At 29.6% G+C, this 25,762-nt stretch overlaps 4 protein-coding genes across 8 annotated transcripts; 3 read left to right on the top strand and 1 right to left on the bottom strand.

The window, feature by feature from the left end:
• The first annotated feature begins 828 nt into the window (after positions 1–828).
• On the top strand, positions 829–4,574 carry LOC100811958 (prohibitin-2-like). 2 transcript variants are annotated; one of them, XM_006590276.3, is made up of 6 exons: positions 829–990; positions 1,320–1,493; positions 2,291–2,407; positions 3,138–3,308; positions 3,506–3,718; positions 4,107–4,574. In XM_006590276.3, exons 2-6 carry the CDS (start codon positions 1,320–1,322, stop codon positions 4,299–4,301), a joined length of 870 nt encoding a protein of 289 aa, XP_006590339.1. In that variant the 5' UTR covers positions 829–990; the 3' UTR covers positions 4,302–4,574.
• Positions 4,575–6,156: 1,582 nt separating this feature from the next.
• On the top strand, positions 6,157–7,836 carry LOC100500369 (uncharacterized). 2 transcript variants are annotated; one of them, XM_041006385.1, is made up of 7 exons: positions 6,157–6,383; positions 6,459–6,582; positions 6,659–6,702; positions 6,824–6,934; positions 7,019–7,111; positions 7,199–7,311; positions 7,416–7,792. In XM_041006385.1, exons 1-7 carry the CDS (start codon positions 6,274–6,276, stop codon positions 7,574–7,576), a joined length of 756 nt encoding a protein of 251 aa, XP_040862319.1. In that variant the 5' UTR covers positions 6,157–6,273; the 3' UTR covers positions 7,577–7,792. The 2 variants fall into 2 exon arrangements, with proteins under 2 accessions (XP_040862319.1, NP_001356049.1); NM_001369120.1 differs by having other exon boundaries at positions 6,158–6,383; positions 7,401–7,836.
• Positions 7,837–9,340: 1,504 nt separating this feature from the next.
• LOC100811428 (anaphase-promoting complex subunit 8) lies at positions 9,341–12,168 on the bottom strand. Of its 3 annotated transcripts, none has more exons than XR_003263389.2 (4): positions 11,930–12,106; positions 11,474–11,793; positions 10,784–11,056; positions 9,341–9,647 (listed from the first exon to the last, which is right to left on the bottom strand). XR_003263389.2 is itself a non-coding variant. In XM_041006692.1 (4 exons), exons 1-4 carry the CDS (start codon positions 12,013–12,015, stop codon positions 9,644–9,646), a joined length of 462 nt encoding a protein of 153 aa, XP_040862626.1. In that variant the 5' UTR covers positions 12,016–12,106; the 3' UTR covers positions 9,341–9,643. The 3 variants fall into 3 exon arrangements, 2 of the variants coding, with proteins under 2 accessions (XP_040862626.1, XP_014619456.1); XM_041006692.1 differs by having other exon boundaries at positions 11,005–11,056; XM_014763970.3 differs by lacking the exon at positions 10,784–11,056 and having other exon boundaries at positions 11,930–12,168.
• A 7,892-nt stretch (positions 12,169–20,060) lies between these two features.
• Positions 20,061–22,271, top strand: LOC100810888 (protein RGF1 INDUCIBLE TRANSCRIPTION FACTOR 1). The gene is made up of 4 exons (XM_003537773.5): positions 20,061–20,422; positions 20,578–20,805; positions 21,233–21,448; positions 21,707–22,271. The coding sequence occupies exons 1-4, from the start codon at positions 20,420–20,422 to the stop codon at positions 21,929–21,931; spliced, it is 672 nt and encodes a 223-aa protein (XP_003537821.1). The 5' UTR covers positions 20,061–20,419; the 3' UTR covers positions 21,932–22,271.
• Positions 22,272–25,762: the final 3,491 nt, after the last annotated feature.

Below are 25,762 nucleotides of genomic sequence, written 5' to 3'. Positions count from 1 at the left end.
TTTATTAATATAAGTTTTTTTTAAGACTTTTCAATATTTTACTTCAAAGTAAATAAATAATTTTTTAAAAAATTATGAAAGAAATTACTTTCTATATATTGTTAATTATTTTTTTGGCAAGAATGCTTCAAGTGGGATCGGAACAAGCTTAAAGAAGTACTTAAATTGGGTGTATTTATCCCCAAGACCTAGACTTCGAAGAATTCGTCAGGATCTCTCCTAGTTTAGGTCCAACCCAAAAAACATTTTAGCACACATACTCTATTTATAAATTATACAAAACACTTGACTGTTCTCAAAATAATTTTATGTCGTTGCACTTGTCAAAATATTTTAATTAGATATTTTAATTTATAAATTTTAGGATTTTATATATCAAACAATTTTTTGTACTCAGACCAAATATTGGTCAATTGCCATTTAAATTAGCCGTGTAATTTGTAGTTTGAAAGGTATTTAACCCGACTTAATTTCATACTCCATTTTGATAAGATGAAGCTGAACAAATCAATTTATTGGTTATATTTATATCTTTCAATTTATGGTTTGCTTCAAGTATATTTTCCAATAAATTTCTTTTGAGGTTTTGAAATCATCCATTTCATTTTTGTCTTTTTTAATAAAGTGTTTTAGGTGCACATAATTAAATAATCAAATTTATGTTAACATGCTAAAAAAACTTAATTGTTTACCCATTGTGTTAAATCTTGCTAGTAATTATATTCGGCCTAAAATTTATGCAACCATTGAAGAGTTGGTTAAAAAAAGAAAAAAAAAAACTAGAAAGAATGTTTATAATATAATCCATTGTATTGTAAGAAAAGGATGAAAGAAAAGGAGAAATTTTCGGGTACCCGACCCAGACAAGTCAAACCGTGCCCACAGACACGGGAAGTTGTCTCCTTCTCTTTCTCTTAAGCCCTAAAACCCTATACCCACATTAGTTCAACTCGCCACTTAGCGGAAACCTCTACAAACATTGCCTCCAAGGTGCGCGCTACGTATACTATTGTTTCCTCAACTTTGTTTCCTCGGTAATTCAACGTTTTTCTTTCTTTCTTGTTTATTTGCACATAGTTTAGGGTTTTTGAAGCTTTTTTGCTAGTGGAAGGACCCAACATTTGGGTCACAGATTCAGACTAGGTTCCCTCGCATAACTAACTGAAATTTATCGATATTAAAATTCCTTGCGTGTTTAGTTACGATGATGATCTTATTGTGTGCAATATCTGATACTTGTGTGTGCTTCATGCTGGCTAAATCTGTATTATATAATAATACCCTTTGATGCTTAATGGAGCTTTATTAATGGCTGGCAGATGAATTTTAACAACGTGAATGCTCCAAAGGTTCCTGGTGGCGGAGTCGCTGCTTTGCTTAAAGTTGGCATTATTGGTGGGCTTGTTGTATATGGGGCTGCAAACAGCTTGTACAATGTTGAGGGAGGTCATCGAGCCATTGTCTTCAATCGTGTTGTCGGTGTCAAAGATAAGGTTATTCCATTGTCCATGACTGTTGAATGAATGATTTTTTTAATGTAATGCAACTTGCAACGCCTTTTGCATCAACTTTAGTTGAAGTCTGTATGTACTCAAATGGAAGTATTATGTTCCAAAGTTTAGGTACGGTGTCAACATTGGAAATGAACTTAGAAGCTCTTGCTTGTCTTTTCAAAGTTTTTGTAATAACCTCCTCCTCTAGGGTCATTTCAATTCAAGGAAAATATATACACCTGGGACTGATCTAGCTAGCTAAATATTTATATTAAGTTCCAATTAATGTTGTTTTCAGGTCAGTGATGTAAGTATTTGGCTAAGTTGGTCCTCAGGCATAAGTTTTCCTAGATTTAAGTAGCCCTGCTTCTATGAAGACTTGTTATCTTTTGCAAACAAGATAATTCTTCTCCCAAATTAAGCATAAACTTTTGTTGAAACCCTCTGATTTAGTCATATTCTGTGTTTAGGTTTTCATGTCAATCACAGACACTTATAATATAAAAGGGTTTCAGCCTTATGGTTGACTAACAATCTAGCTATTAAGCACAAGTTAAAGATACGGTGTCTAAAACTGTGCACTCTTAAGGTCTTCATATTTTGACAGTTAAACAGTTAGCGTGTGTTTAATCTATTTTGAAGAAATAATAATTTTTTTTGTCTTTCTTGGAAATGTTTTTGAAAAAAAGAGTGATTATTTTCCCAAACTAATCACTTCCCAAGCCCACAGCTAGAGACCTATATTGACTAGTAATCTTATTGCAATTATATCAATATAGTATGCCTTTTGAATGCAGGTCTATCCTGAAGGGACACATATTATGATTCCTTGGTTCGAGAGGCCTGTGATCTACGATGTACGTGCACGCCCTCATTTAGTAGAGAGTACATCAGGGAGCCGTGATCTCCAAATGGTAAGTCTTTTTGTTTGTCCTATTTCTTTTCTTATTCTTAAGACCTGATATTGCAGTATGCTTGAATTTGTGGCTGCAAGGAGTCAAACAGGTTATTCATTTTCCTTTTTCTATTCAATTTTTGCTATAGCAACATGCCTTTTTGCTTTGAAGCTGGATTACCTACCCTCACCTTGCCCTTTCCTGCCTAAAAGAAAAAATATGGGGGTAAGGAGAAAGTAGGGTTCCATCCCAATTCTTGAATTTTCTCCACCTTTTCTTTTAATCCATTGCAGCTGCAGTACTGGTGCTCATTTCTAGCATAAGCATAGTTCTATGGTCTGATTATATGTAAATTATGGCTCCTTCCAATATAAGCTGTTGAGTGTTAACATTAAATAAGAGCTTATGTATCTTGTATTATTCATTGCTCTCATCCTTACCATTTCCTCATTTTCTTAATTTGTGTTTGAAAGCTCTGAGGTTGTTCATATATTTCAATCATTTTCCCCTTCCATGTTTTTCGCTTTGCTTAGTTCCATTGTATTTGAACTATTACAATCTATGACCATGATATTCTAGATTTATGATAGAAGAGTTACTACCAATTTATCAGGATCATGTAAAGATAGTCAGAGCTTGCTTTATTGGTGTATGGATAGTTGTTTCAGTTCTTCTATCTCCATATTTTTTTTTTGACACAGCCTACAATTTGTACTACAATTTCCATTTATTATGATGTTTGGTGTAGGTGAAAATTGGACTTAGAGTCCTTACCCGCCCTGTTCCTGACCAGTTACCAACAGTTTATCGAACCCTGGGTGAGAATTATAATGAAAGGGTCCTGCCTTCTATTATACACGAAACTCTCAAAGCTGTAGTTGCACAGTATAATGCCAGTCAGCTCATTACTCAGAGAGAGGTAAATATTTACCAGATTCTTCCCCATCTTCTGTACAGCTAGTAACTGGGCTAATTGTATGCATGCTCTGTAATTCTCAGCTGGAGTTTGTATCATAATCTTAGGAATCTAGTAAATTCACTTTTGGATGAGTATTAAAAGTGAAATTATAGCCTTATAAGTGGGACTGATTGTTTCTAGAACATACTGTTTAACAGAATGTTAGTCGAGAAATAAGGAAGATATTGACTCAGAGGGCCTCCCAGTTTAACATTGCTTTGGATGATGTGTCAATCACAAGTTTGACGTTTGGGAAGGAATTTACAGCTGCTATTGAAGCCAAGCAAGTTGCTGCTCAAGAAGCTGAGAGGGCTAAATTTGTTGTAGAAAAAGCTGAACAAGACAAAAGAAGTGCTGTTATTAGAGCTCAGGTAAAAATAGTTGTCCCATTTTTACATTTAAGAGGATTCTTAATATTTCTACAACTGGCTACCATACTTTTTATTATTTCTGAATTGCTACCAAGCCATGCAAATTAAATAAAAAAAGAAAATTGACATCGTGAATGTTACTAATAACTAGTTTAGAACTTCATCAACACCAAGAAATATTAATGAATTTTCTTCTACTCTTTGCTTCCCTGCCCTCTTGAATGGCCCTCTGGTGGTGATGCATGGATGGGCTATCAGTGAAGGACATCAAATTTCCTTTTTAGTGGTTCCTTTTTTTCTACAAAAGAATACAGAGGGCTATTTTTCAACTCTATTGTTTATATATATATATATATAACCTGTTCCTTCCCTTCTTTTTGACAAACAGGGTGAAGCCAAGAGTGCCCAGTTGATTGGTGAAGCTATTGCCAATAATCCTGCGTTTATCACCTTAAGGAAAATTGAAGCGGCAAGGGAAATCGCTCACACAATTTCAAATTCTGCCAACAAGGTTTACTTGAATTCAGATGATCTCTTGCTGAATCTTCAGGAGTTAAATTTGGAGCCCAGTGGGAAGAGATAGTTGTGAGGCTGAATTTACTTAATTACTTAAACCTCTTTTTCCCAGTATCATTCATTTTCACCTGCATGTGCGTTTTATCAACTGTTCAACTATGAGATTCAGCGTCACACAAACTGATAGTCATTATCATTAAATGGAGCACGTGAGATAAGGGAGGTTCAATCCGGGTTTATCCATTTTCAGTGGTTCTGAATTCTGATCTTGAATAATGAATAGTGGCTAACTTTGTCGGATGTCAAGGATTGGATTTGATATTGATTTGTTGAGGCTCAATTATGTTCCACTGTTGACTTGATTTGTTGACTTTATATACCTCGATAAGTTGCATACTTGCCCTAATTGCGGTGCTATATACCCTGTTAAAAAATAAAATTATCCTAAATTAAAGTATCAAGGGTGTAAGTGTGTAACTTATGTCAATTACTTATGGCACAAATGATGAGAACGAACCAATACATTTCAAGGAAAACCAAGAAATATCAGAGTGTTTACTTGTTCTTTTCATTGATAAGTAAGAACATTGTTCTACCACCTTTTTCTCCCAAGCCATACATAGTTCCTGGCAATCAGATTCAAAGTTAGCCTCATGAAGAAGCAAGTCTTTGGCTACTTGTTGAATACTCCACCTCAGTCCTCAGGGCCAGTCATGCTGCAACTTTTGGTTGGTATTCTTGAGGCATGTCTCGTTGCACCAGCCAACACTTCACACTTCCCCCGCACTGTCTCTAAAAATTACGCCCATACCAACATCTTTTCCTTCCTTCACTGAAGCGTCAAAATTAGCTTTAGCCTTTAGGGCCTGTTCGTTTGAGGGAAAGAGAGTTGAAATGCATAGTAAAATGAGATGTGATTTACATTTTACTTTAATTTAAAATTTTTATTTCAATTTACTTTGCAGAACGGATTCTTAATCTCATTCGGTCTTGGTGGTTTGCTTGCATGTTGCATACGTGTGTTTCTCTATTTTTTCATGTCCAATTCTGTATTTACCCAAAAGTTACTATCCGTATGTTAGGAAATGCAGTGGGGACATGAAAAACCATTTCTAGCCTGAAGCAGTATATAACACTTCTACGTATTTTAGCTATTGGGTGGGATGTGGAGAGAGAACATTGATCCATGCTCCAAAATCTCTTAAAACTTTGTTTGGAGTTTTCAAGTGAGTATCACTTGTATACATAAATCATTTTTTTTAAAAGAACTTGAGCACTTCATAAATATCCAATTCTTGTAATCTAATACCACAAAAAAAAAACTAAACGGGGCCACCAATAAGAGAAAGTTGAGGATTTGAAATGTGAGTAAAATAAATGGATGAAAATGAACTTTTAGATAACGTGTAAAAAAGATAAAGAAATGTGATTATGAAGAAATAAGAGGAATTTGAGAAAATTAGTTGTGTTAAAAAAATTCATATTAGTCATGTTTATATACATGTAAATTTACTATCCAACTGTTACAACTTTTATTGTTCAAATGTTTTCTCATGATACCAAATATTTTAAACGTTACCACTTGGGTTGCTGCTAGTAATTTTTTTTTTCTTTTAATTACAAAAGCCTTGATTGATATGAATATATTAAGTTCTTCCTCAAACAGTAATAACTTAGAATTTCTAAATTTTACATTTAATCTATTTTTTAAAAGTAAAATAATTAAATTATTTACTTTTTAATTCATCAACAAAATCTCCTTTCTTCCGTTTCTTGTTTCTCTCCAACGAAAACCTTTTATGCTGGTATGTGTTTTTTATCCAGTTATTATTTTTGCACTTATACTTTATTTGAAGCATTAATTAAGAAAGAAATAAGGAGAGAGAAAAAATATAATAAAAGTGTAAAAAATAGTCTTGTAAATCATTGATTCGTTGTTCGTGAGTCTGGCCCGCTAAAACCAAAAGGAACACCGGGTTAACCATTCTTGATGTAGAAAAGTGAACGGCAGCTGGGAAGCTAAACGACGGCGTGGAGTGATGATATTGGAGGAGATGTTCTTCTGCAGCAGCAGTAGCAGTAGCCAGCAGCTTCAACCATTTGAAAATCCTTCTTCCAATCTACTCCTTCTCTCTGGCCCTCCTTCTTCGTATTTCCTCTCTCTGAAAATTGAATATGACATGACTTGTTTCAATTCTTAATGATCCAATTTTACGTTATACAGTGGGAAGACTTCTCTTCTTTTCCAATTTGCATTCAATGTAGCACTGCACTCCGACTCAAATAACAAAGTCATCTTCATTTGCAACCGCCATAGGTTGGATTCCAAACCCCCTTTTCTTTCTCAGGTAGCTATCTCTCTTCTCTCCCTCTTTAACATCCATTTCTCAAAACTTCATTTCGTGTTGTTTTTCTGAATTTCAGGGTATTGACCCCTCTTCTCATGTATTCCACCGTATACAGATGAAGTATCTCCCTCCCATAACATAACCCGTGTATTGTATTGTATCATTCACTACAAATATATATGCCATCATCCATCCATCTCTCACACTCAAATTCGTTCGCTCTTTGTTTTGTTTGAGGTAGGTACGTGAATGATGATGAAGACATTCGCAAGTACTTTGCTGCTTTCCACCTGTATGATACATTGCCTGCAGCTGTTCTTATTGATGATTTCGGAGATTTCTTTGACAACAAGTAATTTTGCTCTTTCCCATCAACCCTTTCTTTTCTATGGCTTATCTCTTGATTTTGATTTCCGTTCGATCTGAAAATGAAAAGGATCTGCCAACAACGATATTCTAATCCCCGCGGACGAGACATGGCCATGGTCAAGACGCTAGCCTTATGCCACAATGCAATTACTTTTGCAAAGTAAGTATCCATTGCTGTTGATGTTATTGACTTGAGAATATGAATGATAATTAATTGGCTTCATTTCATTTCTAAATTCTGTGGCAGTCAAAAAGGATCTTGCAAGGTTCTCTTGTCAGATACTCATACCCACCAGAGAGACTCCCCAAGGTTTCACTTCATCTATAAGAAATGGATACAAACAACTTTTACTATTAAAGGTTACCTTAGCTACCTCCCTCTCATATCTGGCCTTCTAAAACAATTATTAATTAAATGTGTTTTTTCTTGAATGAATGATATTTCATAGTATCCGGTGTTGCAGAGGGGGATGTATCTGGATCATTTATTCTCAAAGATAGGAGCCATTCACCAACTGATCACACAGCTACGATTAAAGCAGCAGCAAAGTACTCCATAGCTCTTCAATATCTGGTTTTTCATGGACTTGTCGAAGAAGATCAATTACAATATATCCAGAACTGATTGATACATGTAACTGTGACATATATTCTCTTGTTCCATTTAACAATAGACTGAACTCCGATGCCCAGCACTAGTGTCAAATCTTGGGTTATGTGACATCGGTTAATTATCAAGTGTAGAACAACCTGACCAGGTATCCCTGCTGCTGAGTGTATGTGTATCTACTACTTGTATACTTTTAACAAAAAATATTTGTGGATACTCAAATTTATTTGATATCTAGCAAGATAAATGAGAATAATAGATGATATGATGTGATAGAGAGGGAAAAAAAGTTATAAGTATTAACGAGGTGCTTAGCGAGAAATAATGTTCATGTATTGCAACTCTTCTTTAAAGCATCCTAGGGCAAAATGCAAAACTTCAAAGAAGATTATTGGCCATCAGAACCAGATTATGGTAACAGAAATGCTTTGGTTAAAGTCAGCTTTAGAGTAGTCTTTTTTACTTTTTTTAAATAGAAGATCTGTTTCATTTCATTGATAATTTGAGAAACAATACATGATGGGATATGATCAAAGACATGAGAGCTAGCATAAAATTGTGAAGCCCTAACTAAACTATGAGCTGCATGATTGGTTTGCCTCTTATCCAAACTCACACTAGAGTTTGAGACATTAGATAATTCTGCTCTACATCTTATAAGTATTACATGGAAATCTGAGCAGCCATTTAGTTATCAACAACAGTTTCGCAATCCAATTCAAAAGCCACGTTTTGAAAAGGATGCTCCTTCATCCAGACTATTGCTTCGTGAAAAAGCACTGGCTTCAGCAATCGGAAGAGATGGAATCCCTTGGCTTTAAGGAAATTACCAAACTCATAACCAGCGCACAGACCAACACCAAAGGAATGAATGTCTTCAAAAGTGGAAGTGCGTTGGGATGCCAAGGACTAGGAGTAAGTTATTGCAGGGACAGTTACAATTCCTTTCCATAATCTGTCATTATGTTTGGATAAACTTTTCTAAAAACATTTTTAGGAAAAGAAAATGAAAACAAAATAAAATGAGTTTTTCTATAAGCTAAAATAAATTCTGCATTAGTTAATCATTAACTAATTTGTAAATATCTTCTCATCTTTTAAAAAAATTATATGATAGAATTTTTTCAAATTAATTAAGAACTAATTAATGAAGAATTCATTTTAACTTCTGAAGAAGTTCATCTTATTTTTTTTTTTCTTCTCTTAAAAATTCTTCTAAAGAAACTTGTCTAAACTGGCCCATTGCAATTCTTCCGTGTACACCAAAGAACAAGAGCAACGCGGTTCTTTCCATAAGCTTTAGAGTACTCTTAAGCAACTAATTTTTTTCATTTAAAAATACTTGTTATACTATTATATTTGTATTTCTAAGGTAGTAGATATTTTTTTTATTTTAGTTACTTAAAATCAGTTTTAAAGACTAATAATAACAAAACCCGTAAAAATCCTACCACATCCCCTCCCGCATCAAAATATCACGTCTCTCCAAATTGATAATTTGCCAGTCAAAACGGCAACGGTGCAGAGGCTACGACAATACAATAGAGTGGAAAATGTAATCAATCAACCTATAGAGTGAGTTAGCGAAATAATTATATGCATTTTCTATCTCTGGTCGATGCAAGGGCAACAGATATACTCTCTTAATTCCATATCACACGAGACAAAGGGCTTGATAATCGAATACAAATAGTTTAGGCCAAAAGCATCTACAAGTCTAGAAAGAAAATGTTACATTTCAAAAACAAAACTAGATCTCCTCTATGAAGAATTTGGTTGAATCAATAACATGACCAAGTTGATAAAACGGGATCAAACACGGACAAAACAGCATCCAGTTCATACTTCATAGTGAACTTAAAAGAAAACATATTTTCACAATAATTGGAGATGTGCAAATTATCCATTTCCTTTGCTTCTTGTGAACCCTGGTGTCGATTTGCTCTGGAATTCTCACATAAGGTTTTCTGGTTAAAGTCTCTCCTCTTAAGCAGCAATAGTAGTCAACTGGTCATAGGTATCCTCCGTCCGCTGTATCTCTCCTAGGTATTCTTGCCAGTCTCTTTTTATTGACTTGCCCCATCATCTGATACATAATTAAAGCAACTAGATCGTTAGGACTTTCACCAAAGGAAGTAAATCGCCTCAAAGACACAAATGCAAACTTGACTACTTAATTCAGCTTAACAAGTTATTTAACCTCAAGATAAAAACTGCTCTTCTATTCCAATCCAAGCCCAATCTTGTTGATTACATATGTAGGTTTAAAATTATCATGCTGACATAAAGGAATTGAAGACAATAAAAACAGACAAGTGGAGTCAGTCATAGAAAAACATAAGTTTTTGTTTTTGGAAGAATAAATAAATAAATGAATATATATATATATATATATATATATATATGTACGTATGTATATATCCTACACAAATAATTGGATGGAAAGTTGAATCCCAGATTATGTACAATGTGGGATCAATGTTAGTACCAAATAGTATACCATGAAGTTGCATCCTAATGGTTACTAACTGTTGTCGGTTCATTTTCCATAACCCTTTCAGGTAATTTCCCTTTGCCACCTCTCTCACCCCTTCTATTTCACAGTTCACACATGTTTATTAGATTTCCCTTTGTGTTTAAACTGTGTTCCATAAATGCATCGCAACTGCAATTGCAGCTGTATCAACCACATGTATCCACAATTTTCTGCAATATTAAGGTTCACAATTAACTGCAACAGCAACCACAAAAATGGGTGTCTATCAAATACAGCCCCTCCCAACATAGCCAAAGTAGAAATCAGGAAACAGCACATGGATTGGATCAAACAATTGCAGACAACACAGAGCAGTTCATAACCCTTAACCCTCCCCGTGTATGTGTGCTAAACAAATTCCCCTGCTTTAGGCTTATTAAACACGTCTCACATAGGTTAAGGACCTTCTCCTAAGAACAAAGTAATCAATGGCATACATATAGTAGCACAGAGTGGCATATAACAGTGTAGTGGATCAAGTATCAGTCAGCAGCCGCAAATTCCCTCAAACTGTACTGGACTTTTGCAATTTGTGCCTGTAAGTAATTACTATAACCGAAGGTTCCTAGTAGATATTCATACTTTGACAGAGAGTCATTATGCATCCTTAATTCTTGGTAAACACTGGCAAGGAAAAAGTCCTTCATCCAATGACTATTGAGATTCAGACTATTCAAGATATCAACCTTTTTGCACAAGGATTGCAGCTTGGTCCAGGCATTCCAGTTCCAAGGGTAGTAATTCACAGATTCTACAAGAACTGTACATGCGAGGTTCTCGTTGCCTTTCTGTTTGAGCACAAGACCATATAAATACAAACAAAAAGGATCAACTTTGCCATTCTTGCGAATTGTTGACAACTCTCTCTCCAAAGAAACTAGTTCGTGATTGATAGCATCACTCTTACCCAGAGGCCCCCCAAGTTCTATCGTCTCTTCCTCTTTTTGCTTTTCTCCAGCCTATAGAAATTAAAAAAATATCGGAAAATATTAACATGTAACAATGTAACATGTATTTTTTTTTTTTTTTGTTGCACTAGAGTGAAAAGTGACAAGTAATGCAGCAACATATATCGCGATCAACAATCTCTCTCTATCTCTGTCTCTTGACAGACAAGTAATTGCCCTAATTAAAAGATAACCATCAATGATAACTCATAAAACAGACACATACTCCCAAGTGAATGAACAATCAAATTCTCCATAGTATATACCACATTACATACCAATGACGGGGAAAAGAACATTCAACTCAAGAATGCATCAAAATTCTCAAAAGTCCAAGTTTCACTACTACCACAAACACGCAAAATCCCACAAATGAAAATCCACATTCAATCCAAAGCAGGGAACATAAAATAAAACCACTGTACTGACCAGACAGAGAGCATAACAGCGCAAGAACACTGATTTCCTTCCTGTTTGTTCGCACGAAGAACATGAGCAGCTGTCTTATACTCACGGCAACCGAAATAGGACTTTGCCAGAGGTAAAAATCACCATCTACAAGTTCATCCTTCTCCATCACATTCACAGGTGTGGCGTCATACAAAACACCCACGACCGGGGTGATCACCGCAGCAGTCTCATGAGTCCTAGACTTGCGGCAAATTCTCGAACTCCCACGCTGGAACCTCGTATTCGAAGGAGTGAACTTGGCAGGGTCTTCCTCAATACCCACCAACTGTTCTGCTGCCCTGAAAAAAAACACATTTTCGTCAGAATCAAACGACCCATTTGCGGAAATCACACAGTAAAGCAAAGGGCAATTGCAAAATACAAACTTAAATAAAGCTCGGTTGAAACCCCCAAATTTTTCGAATTAGAGTGTACCATTTAGAAGCAGAGTAGAGGCATCGATCGCTGAGTTGGCGGATGGCAATGCGAAGTTCGGTTCTGCAACTGTCTTTGGAACCCATTGCCTTCTTCGCTTCCAATTGCTCTCTCCACTCTCCAAATGCCTTTCCCGCTCTCCTATTTCATTCCCTTCTACTGTATTTTCTCTTTTCCTTTTGAACGCAGCCAGCCATGTTTCTATCCGTTGGAGAAAAATAAAAGGAAATTTTAAAGTTTTGTTAAACTATATTAAATAAATTAAAATATCTTTGATAAATTTATAATCATTGTAAGTGTATAATAACAAATTTATTCATTTATTTACTATAACTATTCTTAAATATTTACTGAATATTTTTTTTATCGTCCAACTTTTATGGTATATCAAATTATTATTTTTCATAAATAATAGTTATTATTATTTCAAAGATTAAAAAAATACATAATTTAATATGAGAAAAAAATATAATCATCTTCGATCTTAACTCGTTACCTATGATAAGTAAGTTTATTAAATTTTAAAATAATTATTTTAAAATAATGATATCTAATTAAGAGGGTGTTATAAAAATTTAGAAAACTAAATTAAGATCAAATATTTTTTTGAAAAATTATATTGTTAATTTAGACTTTTTAAAAAATAAATATAAATATATACTTATTTTATTTCATCTCACTTTTTATATTATTATTTTTTTCCATCACATTTATCAATTATCTCTTTTTTTCTCCTTCATTATTTATTTTTGACTTAAATATAACTTTGATATTTTATTTTGTTAAATTTGTAAATTTAGTTCTCTGTTTTAAAAATAGAAATATTTATTTCCTTATTATTTTTTAAAATAGAATTTTGGTTCATTCATGAATTTTGCGTACATTTATTTTTAATATTTTAATTAATTAAATCATTTCTTAATAGCACCTTAAATAAATATGTTAGATCTAATATTCAGCTACACTAAAATATAAAAAAATGTACCTAAAATTAAAAAATGAACAAAAATAAGAATATTAGAATATAGGTAACCAACATGAGTTTTTTATCCCAAAAATACCAAAAAAAAATTAAAAAGTTACACAAATAATACAAGTTCCAAATTATCTATCAAAAGTGATACAAATCATTATTGCCAATGAAAATCCGGTGCCCCTAATCCGATTTCTCACTGTCCAGCTTTAATTTTTTTTGCTACACAATATGTCACAAACCAATTTCTCAATGTGCCATTTTTTTTGTTTTATGAATTTATTTTTTTAATTCTATATTTATTTATTGTATTTTTTAAATAGTTGTTTTCTTTTTTTGAGTTTTTTATTTTAATTTGCAGATTTATGATTTAATTTACTCTTAAAATATATTAGTTATAGGAATTAGTTAAATTCTTTAAACTTTTCATGGAGGTGACTTTCTGGGCCATGTTTTCAATGTTTATGATATTTTATCAGTCGAATAATAATTTAGTCTAATCAATTTCATGTATATAAATCGCATGACACAAGTTTTACGTGTTGAATTTATATAAAAAAAAATAATTGACTTAATGAATTCTTTTAATTATTTAACCAGAGTTATTTTTTTGTTCTATTTGATGTTAACTTAATATCTTTTTTAGTTGAATTAAAGCTGTGGGTTAACTACAAATTTTATAAACAATAAATTAATTTTTATTTTTTATAGAAAGATTTAAATATTTTTTATAAAAAATATGCAAATCCACTCTAAAAAATATTGAAATAAAAAAAATAAAGGCACGTTGAAAACAAATGTAGAAAAAAATAGAATTATAAAAAATGAAATGAAAAAAAAATGGCAGGTTGAGAGATCGGTGCATGGAAACTGATTTCTCAACATTGAAAGAAAAAATAATTTTGATTGTACATTGAGAAATTGGTTTAGAAATGATCGATTTCTGTTAGAAATAATTATTTATATTATTTTTGTAAACATTTTAACACACATATTATTTATGTAATTTTTTTTAGGATTAAAAAATCTCAAATATCTCTAGTCTCTATTTTAAAATAAAAAATCAAAATTATTTATCAAATAAAATGGAAGGAATAAAATTATATTTAATTCCTATGATCCTATCCCTATCTCTCTATCCACCTCGTTTATCATAACCCGATTTTTTGAAGTCAGGGCAAGTATATTATATGTGTACATACCGATCTCTTTGCCATATAATTATTCCGTCCGCCGTTTTCAACAAACATTTGTCTACTTGTATGTTGGGTTTAATAGCTATATTCATCTCCAAAAAGTATAGTACGATGATAAGTTGATGTTTAAAACATAAAAAAAAAATATAAATTTAATCATTAAAAGTATAAAAAAATAAGATAAATTACTCTTATATTTAATTTATGAAATCATTTTATCATTAAATTATAATATTTGGAAACCAATTTGATAATGATTAATTTGACATTAAATTATTTGTAGAATTTTGTCATATTTTTAACATATTAAAAACCTAAATTTAAATTTATTATTTTTTAAGAATTAATTTTGTCAATATTTTATACTTTCAAGAATGAATTTAAATATTTATGATTTCTTGATTTTCTTGTTTTCAATGTAAATACATTTTTAGTGACGTAATATGGGAATTATTTTGAAAAATTCCAATAGCAATACAATATTTATTAAATTTTAAAATATATCAAAATAGTAATTAAGAATAACAATTTGTTGGAATTATTTTAATATAATAATGATTTCATTATAAATTAAATAATTTAATCCACAACTTCAACACACTCATGGATATCTTTCACATCAAGTTAATTCAAACTTAGAATTTAACATATCATCAAATTAATACCTCATCAATCAACATCTCATGTTACAATGAATTACTACTATTTAAGTAATGTCTTAAACTTAATTTAGCCCAAACTAGATTTAAGACATTATTGCTTAAATAATAGTAATTCAATAACATTAGTATTAACTTCCCCTACCTACCAAGGGGAAATTAAAATGTTTTTATCTAACTATAAGTAGTTTTATCATGAAGCGGATAACTATTATGTCATAGCCTATCAACAAAGTTCAACATCTAGGTACACTTATTTCTATTAATCTTATACACAACTTATTCTGACTAGAGTGTTAGAGTTCTTATATATAACCTCCCTTCACCTTTTATTTATTTATTTAATTAAACCTCTCCTCACCTTTCTGATTAAGAATCAATGCATTGGAGTATTCTACCAAGGTCTACCTAAACCAGAGACCAAATAAGAGGCATGTGGGATACATGTGAATAGAGATGGAAATGAGCCGAACCGCTTGTCAAGAGTCTTTGGCTCGGCTTATTTAAGGTTCGACTCGGCTTGGCTTATTTACTATAAAGGTCAAGTTCAAGCTTTTTTAGATAAAAAGGCCAAAGTCAAACTATAAAAAAAACTTGTTAAGCTTGACAAGCCGGCTTGTTTAAATAATAATAATAATAACTATTATCTATATCATTTTTATGACATCATGAATGACAGGAGAAAATGACATAAAGTGCTTGGAGAGTTCACTTGTATATGGAAAATTTTCAAAAAGAAAAAGACTCAAGTTAAAAGGATAATGCAACCATATTAATATTTCCAAAGAAAAGAATGCTTTGTAAAGATATTTTTAGACAATTTAAATATTTTTATTTGGCTATATTAGTATAAATCATCTATAATCCATATATTTTTTTATATTATGCTCTCTTTTTTCACTTTCTTTTGATATACTTTATGTTTTAACAACTTGAATTCAATATGATTTTGTTTATCAATTATTTTTGGATTTGTACATTACTTATACGAAATTTTATAAGTTTCTTTTTTTTAGTTAGTATTTCATTAGGTTTTAAAACAATTAATTGATCAAATATGTCTTTAATCAGACTTTTAAATAAGCTCTTAGGCCAAATCAAATTTTTATGTAAATCAAATTGAACCTTTAAAAAAAGCTTATGACAGGTAATGAACCAAACTCAAACTTTGCATATTCAACTCAAGTCAAGCTCAAACTCACTAAAGCTTGGCTTGACTTGGCTCATTTCTACCTCTATATGTGAAGATTCTCCCACACTATATCGAAATATCTTCATTAATAAATTAAGTAAGAATCATACAAATAGATTATATAACACATAATATTTTAAGAGCTTAAATATTTTTTTAGTTCTTGTAATTTTTTTTTTATTTTTTTCTTGTAATTTTTATTTTTATTTTCAATCCTTATAAATTATATTTATTCTATTTTTCGTCCTTATAATATCTTGAATAATATTTTTTTCATTGTTTAAAGTGTTATTTAAAATGCTTTAAGGACTATAAAAAAATAAATATAATTTAAAATGATTAAAAATTAAAAAATCTAATTTTACAGGAGAAAAAAAAGTTAAATTATAAAAACTAAAAATATATTTAAATATATTTTAAGGGTATGTTATATTTAGAAATACAAGTGAATGAAAAGACCATAAACAAAAGAAAAAGAAAGGAAATCAAAGAAATAGAAAGTAAAATAATTTCTAACTGTTTTATAGGAAAGAAAGATGAAAGTTAATACTTTTTATTTTTTTTTTTTGTAAAAATTAAAAGAAAATAAATAAACAAGTACTATGTAAAAATTAAAATGACATAACCAAGAATTTTTTAAGATATAAGTATCAATTAAGGGAATGGTTTTTTAAGCGTGTGAAAATGCTTTTTTTGTTCATATAATTAACTATAGATCACCGTATGCTTAAAGGGTGAGAGCTACTTACTGGTTGATTAATGTTATACACTAATATATTTTAAGCATCTAATTGATATAATAATACCTTTCTTTTGTTTTTATTTAATTTTTTTCCACATCAAATATTTATTACATCTATTTTTTTTTTCATTCATAGATTAGTGCATGGAGTGTCTAAGAAATATTTTTCTTATTAATTTCTCGTGGCACACCTATATTAAAATATATATAAAGAAAGCGTGTTAAAAAAATATATGTTTAATTGTTGATTTGCTTCCTATAGTTTTATCATTTGTATCTTTTAGTCCTTATAGTTTTAAAATGGTTTTTTTAGTCTATATGATTTATATTTTAATTTTCTCTTAGTCCCTATAATTTGAAAGTGATTGTTTTAGTTCTTACCATTTGCATTTTAATTTTATTTTAGTCCCTATAGTTTGAAAGTGATATTTTTAGTTCTTATACTTTATATTTTAATTTTCTTTTAATCCTTACCATCACAATATGAATAATATTATCAATTACAATTAATTATAAAAAATTAACAAATAATTCGTAATTAGTTTATCGAAAAATAATTTGTAATAAAAAAATAGTTGATAATTTATAACTAATTTGTAGTTTATTATTTTTATATATTTTTTACAGTAAAGACTAAAAGGTAGTTAAAATATAAATAATATGAACTAAAAAAATCACTTTTAATATATAAAAACTAAAAGAAAATTAAAATACAAATTTAAACTAAAAAAGTCACTTTTAAATTATAAAAAATAAAAAATTTAAAATATAAATTATAAGAATTAAAAAAATTATTTTTAAATTAAAAGATATGAAATATAAAAAAACTATAGAGATAAAATAAGTAATAGATTGATTGATAATACAAAACGGACCCTCTTAAATATTCTGTTGGCTTACTTTTCTAGTTTCTAGCTGGAAAAAGTTGCACGAGGACAAAGTTGAGGGTTGGTTAAGTTTGGCATCATAGTTTGGTGGTTGACACTTGGGAGAATGAGTTTGTGACACGTGGATATAAAGACGACTCATCAATTTGAAGGAATATTTTTGTTCATGAGAAAAAATACGGATTGGCACGTGTTAGATATTGGTGTGTAGGTTCTGATTAGAAGAAACATAAGTTTTTCAAATGAGAAAACACAGGCTTTTCACTTACTAAATTTGTAGCATTATTTCACTAGAATCGAGAAAAAAAGATTGTAAAAATAGAAATGGAAAACAATCACGCTGTAAAATTTCTATAGATGTTTGATAAGTATCAATAATAACACAGTCGACTTCGAATTTAATGATGGCTAAAAATTTGTAACCCTTAAAATTACATGAAGAAAAATATAATACTTCATAACTTCCGAAGAATATAATACTTCATAAGTAGACAATTTGTTATTATAACCATTCTTATATGATGATTGTAAAACAATACAGTACTATTTAACTAGGTTCTATGAACAAACCATACAATTTTCTGCTCTGCTCGTACTGTGTTCATCATGGATACCTGTCTTCTTTTTTTTTTTTTTGCATTCTCAGATACCCGTCTAATACCATGCATCATGATTCCAACGCTAAAACAAAACCATTGGACTAAGTTTAAAAATAAGATCAATATATATGTTCCACTCAAGATATATTACACACATGACACTTTCTCAATTCTCGTCACCGAATTAAATTTATGAGTCTAAAATTAAAACACAAATATTCAAGATATGTTACACACTTCTCATCACCGAATTAAAACAAATTGTGATAAAATATGGTTGAAAGATAATGACAGTAAAATAAAAATAGATCATGATTGAATTAGATAAACTTCAATATCTGTCAAGTATGACATTCCCACACAGTCTATTAAAAATTATAAAATGATGGTATCAAAATCACACCAGAGATCAATTTTTTAAAAAAATTTATAAGATATTATTTAGATTTAAAGAATATTATTATATCTCTAGAATGATATTTAGATTTAGTCATTTATATATATTTTTTATAAATTAAAGATTTTTTTTAAGATTAAGATACTAGATTTATAAATAGATATTCTTTATATAAGAATAATCATTCACTTGATCACTCATCATTTTAGATGAGAAAGGGATCCATCATGTCAAGGGAAGATTCACAAATTTTTCTAAAAACACTTGTAACAAAGTTGAATAAAATATTGATGAAACTCATTTATATAACATATCTCATTTCTTTTATAAATATATCTCTACGCACGCGCACAAAAAAAAAAAAAAACATCACGGACTAGTTGAGAACTAGAAATTAAATTAATTCATTTAATCCTAAAATTTGATTTTATAAAGAATATTTAAAACTAGTTGAAATTGAGCATATCGAGCATGATTGGTTTGTTAGAAAAAAATATTTTTCATTGAAATATTTTGTATTATAATAGTTGATATAGTTTTAGTTAATAATACAATGATTAATAATTATATTAATTTAATTTTTTCTTTTAAATTGATTATTAATAGACATTATTACGTGTAGTTAAATTAAATATTATATGATATGAGTTGTGTCATATATAAATAAACTTTAATTTTAAATATTATAAAATTATAAAAATTAGGTTAAAATATAATTTTCATTTTTATAAAATTAAAATGTTTGATTTTGTACTTACAATAAGGCGTAAGTAAATTTGAAACTAGGCGTAAGTAAATTTGAAACTACCATGATGATAACTTTTTATATTAGTTATGCATATAACTGATGTACAAAAGTAATACATGTAATTTTGTGTGTCCAAATTTTGTTTCGGACAAAAATAATACATTTTAATTTTATGACAACAAAAAACTTATTAAAAATTTGAAAATGATAAATTTCCAATATTTTTACATTTACAATGATGAAAGATATATTTTAACCTAAAATTATACTCCTATGTTTTCAAATATAAGAAAAAAATATGGTACATTAACTAAAAGAGTTAATTAACCATATTTAATTACATCAATTTTAATTAAAAAATAATTTTTTTAAATTTAATCTTGATCGAAACTTGATATCAAAAATAAAAAATAATCATTGAAATTAGAATTTTAAATAAATGAAGGATATTTTAACATTAAATAAGGTTAAATTAATTGAAATTTTTTATATTTGAGATAAATTTTTTTTTTCTTATATTTGAGAATAGGGGCAGTATTATTTTTTTTAGTATTAAAATATTATTATAAACTCTAATTGATTGATTCATTTAAAAAATGTTATAAAATAAAACTCAGCTTCCAAATAAAAGAAAAGTCCCATAATAATTGACTTCAAATTAAGAAAATAGTTAGTTCACAAAAAATGGTGTAGCCATGAGAGGATATTAAGAAAATAGGGAAAGAAATAAATTAACGAATAAAACGGAAGGTGACCATATGACACACGGTGAGTTCCTTGAAGAAAACGCATCCTCTAGGTTTGGGTTCGGAGCGAGGTTTGGTTTGGTTTGGACTTTGAAGAACAAGAAAGATAATAAGCACTTGGCACTCACTGCCACTACAAAAGTATACCCCCACTCCCTTGTTCCAAACTTTATCTCTCTCTCTCTCTCTCTCTCAACTCAACTAGTTCTTAACTTGTTACAGAAAGTTCTCTCTTTTTATGTTCTTTCTGCCTCCAAATTACCACTCTCTTCCTATGCTATGATACAGATACAGGAAGAGGATCAAAATACCCCACCATAAGACAAACCCAAAGGAATAGCAACGTCAATTATGGTTAGTAATAATTCAATACCACTCAATCAAATATCCAACACACATGATGTGTTTCTTTTTTAAATAAAAAATCCTCAATCTACCCCTTTTGATGCTTATTTATTTACCAATTGACAATTTTGTGTGCTTTTTTGTTTCTGGGTCTATGGGATCAGGTGGGAGGTTTCAATGGAGAAGGTGTTGTGAGAGAAAAAGAGGAAGAAGAAGAAAACAACAAGTGGCCTTCATGGCTGCAGCCACTTCTCAAGACACGTTTCTTTGTTCAATGCAAAGTCCACGCGGATTCCCACAAGAGTGAATGCAATATGTATTGCTTGGACTGTGTGAATGGAGCCCTTTGCTCTGCATGTCTCTCTTCCCACAAAGAACACAGAATAATTCAGGTACCATATATATTTAACAGAAAAAAATTGTGTTTTGAGGTTCCATCACTCAATTTGATCCAATTCTGTAGGGTCAAAAATCAAGTATTTGGGTGCCTATAATCGGATTTTGTAGCTCGTTCCCACATTTTTAGTACTTTGGATCCAAACCCTTTTGAATCTGTCTCTTGTATTGGTTTTATCGGTTAACACGTGCCATTTAATGCTGAATTTGCAGTCTTCCCAAGTCAGAGTTAAATAGTGATTTTTTTTCGTTGAAAAATTGTTTATCACTCAATTATATGATCCGTTGGTTCTGCTTAGATAGATAATTTTGTTGATTTTATGAATTTCGGTATTTTCTTCCAGCAAGAATAAATAACGTGGTTATTATCATCTGATGACGATTTTTTTTCTATTTTCTTTTAAATTTTATTAATTTTTTAAGATAAGGAGGTCTTCGTACCATGATGTGATAAGGGTGTCTGAGATACAGAAATTTCTGGACATAACAGGTGTCCAAACTTACATTATTAACAGTGCCAAGATTGTGTTCTTAAATGAAAGGCCCCAACCTAGGCCTGGAAAAGGGGTCACCAATACCTGCCAAGTCTGTGAGCGCAGCCTCCTTGATTCCTTCAACTTCTGCTCTCTTGGTTGTAAGGTATATTTAAATGGAATTCCTAATCTTAACTACATCTTAGTTGTAACAAAATATGATGAATAGATTTCCTAATTTTTTAAGAAATGTTGTATGTCCTTTGTAAATTGTAACTACCTCCTACTTTTTTGCTGTATAAAGTATGTAACATTATAGTTGTACTTTTTATGCCTGCTTTGAAAAAGTAAGAAAAAAATGATGATGAGAACAGTTGGATACGAATGAATAATGATCTCTTGAACTTTTGAATTTTCTTCTCAGATTGTTGGAACCTCCAAAAAGTTCCGAAATAAGAAAATGTTAGGTGAGGCAGATGGTGAAGAATCAGTTAACGGTATAAGAAATAATGCAAGTGCCAGAAAGAAAATCCACAGCTTTACACCCTCAACACCACCACCAACAGTGGTTAATTACAGAACTGCCAAGAGAAGAAAAGGAATTCCACATAGAGCTCCAATGGGTGGAGGGCTTATTATAGAATACTAATGTTGTATAGTGGTTTTCTGTCACTTACCAATCAATATTTATTTATAGCAAAAAGATACGGCAGTTGTTGTTACCACTTCCTTAGGTGGCACCCTCAGAAATAAAAAAATATGCTCCATATTTTATGTAGTTGCAATACCTGTGCCCTGTCACTGAGGCCGGTGTTGGGAACTACTGCTTTATCTTGTATAGGATGAAAAATGTGTCAAAAAGCAAGTAATAATATAACATAGAGTGGGGAGTACTTTATGTTGGTATGTGATGCTAAATGTAAATAGTGGCTTGTAGAAAGGAATTGTATAGAGCATCAAATTAGACAATAAAAAAATATTATGAACTACTCATGATGGGTATTAATTATATTCTCTTGGTTTGGTACATGATCGTGTCCTTGTCCTTTCAAAGTTGAAAGTGTATGTCCTGTTTGGCTGGTGGACGAGTGGTTAAACTTTAAAGTGCCAAAGTTAATTGGTTTTTGCTTCTCTTTAGTATAGTATGCTTTTAGAGCTTGGCTTCTTATGAAAAACAGTATACTGCTGAACTGTATAGCAACAACAAACACGCGAAATGTATTGGTGTGTTTATTGCTTCACGGCTCCTCATTCTTAATATTCAGATTTTTATTATATTTTCATTTTCTTTTTAAAATGTTGAAAAATACACATAGCATGTTTTATTGTCAGAGAAAAAACAAGCACACACACACTCAGAATCAACTGTACATGCTTGGTGTGTTGCCGTTTTTCGCTCATATATAGATGCTCAATCGAACTCCAAATGTTGCAACAGTAAGTGTTTTCCTTTGTAAGAGTTTGACAAGGCCGTCCATGCAAGAGATGAACAATTCAAGATTGTATACATTCTCTAACAATAGTCGTTACATTACCGTGGCCAAACACACCGTTAAATGTCAATACAACAGATAAGTTGTAACTAGTAAAGCTATAGTTAAAATATTGTAATAATTTAATGGTTTAATTACTGATTGGGTCCATATAGTTTAATGATTTGTATTTTTTTAGTTTTTATAGTTTAAAAATAGTTTTTTTAGTCTTTATAATTTATATTTTAATTCTCTTTTAGTCCTTATAGTTTATATTTTAATTTTTTTTTAATTTTTATAATTTGAAAGTAATATTTTTAGTTCCTATAATTTGTATTTTAATTATTTTTTAGTTCTTATTAGAAAAAAAATAAAATAATTAACTACAAATTAGTTATAAATTATCAACTATTTTGTTATTACAAATTATCTTGTGATAAATTAGTTACAAATTATTTTTTAATATTTTTGTAGTTAATTGTAATTGATAATATTATTCATATTTTGATGATAAAGACTAAAACATAATTAAAATATAAAGTATAAGATTAAAAAAATCATTTCCAAATTATAAAGACTAAAAAAAATTAAAATGTAAATTATAAAGATTAAAAAGATCACTTTCAAATTATATAAATTAAAATATAAATTATAGGACTAAAAATTTGCTTTCAAATTATAAGAATTAAAATATATAAATTATAAAATTATAGGACGAAGTCAGGAATTAAACCTAATTTAATTAATAAAGTTACAAGATATGAAAAAAAAGTGCACAACTTGTAATATACTTTCTGCATTTCCTTTAATTCCTCCTTTTATAAGACCCTGTGATAAATAGCTCCTTAAAAAATAAAGTACTACATATGCGTGTAAATTTCTTGTCAATCTCTTAGCTTTCGATCGATTCACTACTTTATGAGATTCTTTCATAGAAATAGCAAGATGCCCGTCGAACTGCTTCAATAAATATCACATGATCCATAAAGTGACACGTGGGGAATACGTACAACACTAATACACTATTATGAATTCACAATACAAGAAAAATATAAAGATTTTTCTAAGTAAGGATGTATTTGGAAAAAGTGAAATGAGTTAAAAAATAATATTAATTTATTTATTTCATATAAAATATACGAAGCTATTTAAAAGATGAGTTTAACAATCATATATTACCGGTATAAAATATTATCATTTAATTATAAATTATTATTAATATAATTATTAATAAATTTATCATACGTAATAATTATGATAATCGTATAAAATTATTATACATTATTAATGTATAATTTTTTTTCACTTAAAAGATTGTATGGATGATTCATCCATTTTATTTTCCCATAAATGATTCTTTTAAATTAAGTAGAATATATCTATGAAGTAAATAAATAAATTTATATATTTTAAATTAAATTTAACTATAATAATTTTTTTACTCATAAAAGTTTTTGTTTACAGATAGTGGTATTTATACAAGTATTTATTAATAACATACTCCTATAATTAGTTACACCACCCAGTTGTTTTTCTTAAACAAATGTTTTTTTTATTTAAGAATATAAAAAATTGGGCATATATGTTTGTTCATATGATCTGATTGTTATAAATAGATTTACATACAAATTTTTTAGAAAAATGAATGCCGAATTATCCTGAATTTTTATTAATGTTTCAAAAGGTATATTTACGAACAATAATGCTATAGACACATATATATAAGTATGTTACATCTTCATTATTTGAATATAATTGATCTCGTTTTATACATTGAACATATTTATATTTTGATACAGTCACTTTAATAAACGTGGGAGAGATATGGGTAAGCATGTAACATACACCAATGATCATAAATTAAAAAGAAAGAACATTAATATTTGTTTTGGTGTGGAAATATTTTATATTATTTTACATTTACATTAGAAGGCCTCTAGACTGTGGAAGTTGAATGTGATGGAGATGTTGACGTCTAACATGTCGTTTTACATTTGTTGAAAATCTTATCTTACCGGTAATACCGGTAAAGGAAACTAATCTACGATCGAGCATAGCATCCTTGTCCTAACTCCTACGTGGAATGTTACCCCACGTACATGTTGGGCCGTGTTAAAACTTCTTACTAATTATGGAACACAAATATTACATTTAATGCCCATGTGGAAATTTATGAATAAAATACAATAAAATGCTTATCACACAACCAGGTCATGGACAAGCTTGCTAGCTTTGATTTATCTTTAGATGCTCCTTGTTCAGTTTTTAATTTTGTTCCATCTTTTTCTATGAAATTTTGTTTTAATGAATGTATCTTCTTCAATCGTGGTTTTTAGCTGTGTTGTTTCAGACTTAAGCCCCTACATTTCAAAAGGAAGATTGAGTTTTATGTTTAAAAAATAATTTTATAATCTCATCTAATTATAATATTCTTTGTTTGAATTATTTGAAAATAATTATTTTAAAATTTTAAAAAAATATTATAGATAATAAATTATAATGGAATGATATTGTAAAACATTTTACACACTATTGATCAATGTATAATCCTTTTTTGCTTAAATCAACGTGAAAACAAAATTTAATTTAGATAAATAGCATAATTATTGTTATAAAAACTAAAAACGTAATATAATTATCATTATTATTATATTTGAATTGAATATTTCTTATAAATTGATAACAAGATATCATTGCTGAGAAATCGCAAACATTGTTTAAAACTGTGTGAAATTTTGTTATATGAATAGTGTTTGGGATAAAATATATATACTCCATGCTTTTTTATTTATTTTTCCTCAATAATGCCTCGGAAAACATTTTTGAATATCATCACTTTTTTTAAAAAAAATCACATACATTTATAAATATCGTGCATTAAAAATTTGTGTGAATATTTAAAAATAATTTTATACTTAAAGGATAAGATGAAAATAAAATTAAAATTATGATTATATATATATATATATATATATATATATATATATATATAATATAGTCATGATCAT

The sequence above is a fragment of the Glycine max genome, chromosome 11, assembly GCF_000004515.6.
Source record: "Glycine max cultivar Williams 82 chromosome 11, Glycine_max_v4.0, whole genome shotgun sequence".
NCBI lineage: Eukaryota > Viridiplantae > Streptophyta > Magnoliopsida > Fabales > Fabaceae > Glycine > Glycine max.
This window is presented reverse-complemented; position numbering and strand designations above follow the sequence as displayed.

Coding starts and splice junctions, on each gene's coding strand:
- LOC100811958 (XM_006590276.3), top strand. CDS start 1,320: ATGAATTTTAACAACGTGAATGCTCCAAAGGTTCCTGGTGGCGGAGTC. Junction 2,408..3,137: donor GGAGCCGTGATCTCCAAATG/GTAAGTCTTTTT, acceptor TGTTTGGTGTAG/GTGAAAATTGGACTTAGAGT. Junction 3,719..4,106: donor GTGCTGTTATTAGAGCTCAG/GTAAAAATAGTT, acceptor TTTGACAAACAG/GGTGAAGCCAAGAGTGCCCA.
- LOC100500369 (NM_001369120.1), top strand. CDS start 6,274: ATGATATTGGAGGAGATGTTCTTCTGCAGCAGCAGTAGCAGTAGCCAG. Junction 6,384..6,458: donor CTCTCTGGCCCTCCTTCTTC/GTATTTCCTCTC, acceptor TACGTTATACAG/TGGGAAGACTTCTCTTCTTT. Junction 6,935..7,018: donor GGAGATTTCTTTGACAACAA/GTAATTTTGCTC, acceptor GAAAATGAAAAG/GATCTGCCAACAACGATATT.
- LOC100811428 (XM_041006692.1), bottom strand. CDS start 12,015: ATGGGTTCCAAAGACAGTTGCAGAACCGAACTTCGCATTGCCATCCGC. Junction 11,794..11,929: donor CTCTACTCTGCTTCTAAATG/GTACACTCTAAT, acceptor GTTTTTTTTCAG/GGCAGCAGAACAGTTGGTGG. Junction 11,057..11,473: donor GCTGTTATGCTCTCTGTCTG/GTCAGTACAGTG, acceptor TAATTTCTATAG/GCTGGAGAAAAGCAAAAAGA.
- LOC100810888 (XM_003537773.5), top strand. Junction 20,806..21,232: donor AAGAACACAGAATAATTCAG/GTACCATATATA, acceptor TAATTTTTTAAG/ATAAGGAGGTCTTCGTACCA. Junction 21,449..21,706: donor TCTGCTCTCTTGGTTGTAAG/GTATATTTAAAT, acceptor TTTTCTTCTCAG/ATTGTTGGAACCTCCAAAAA.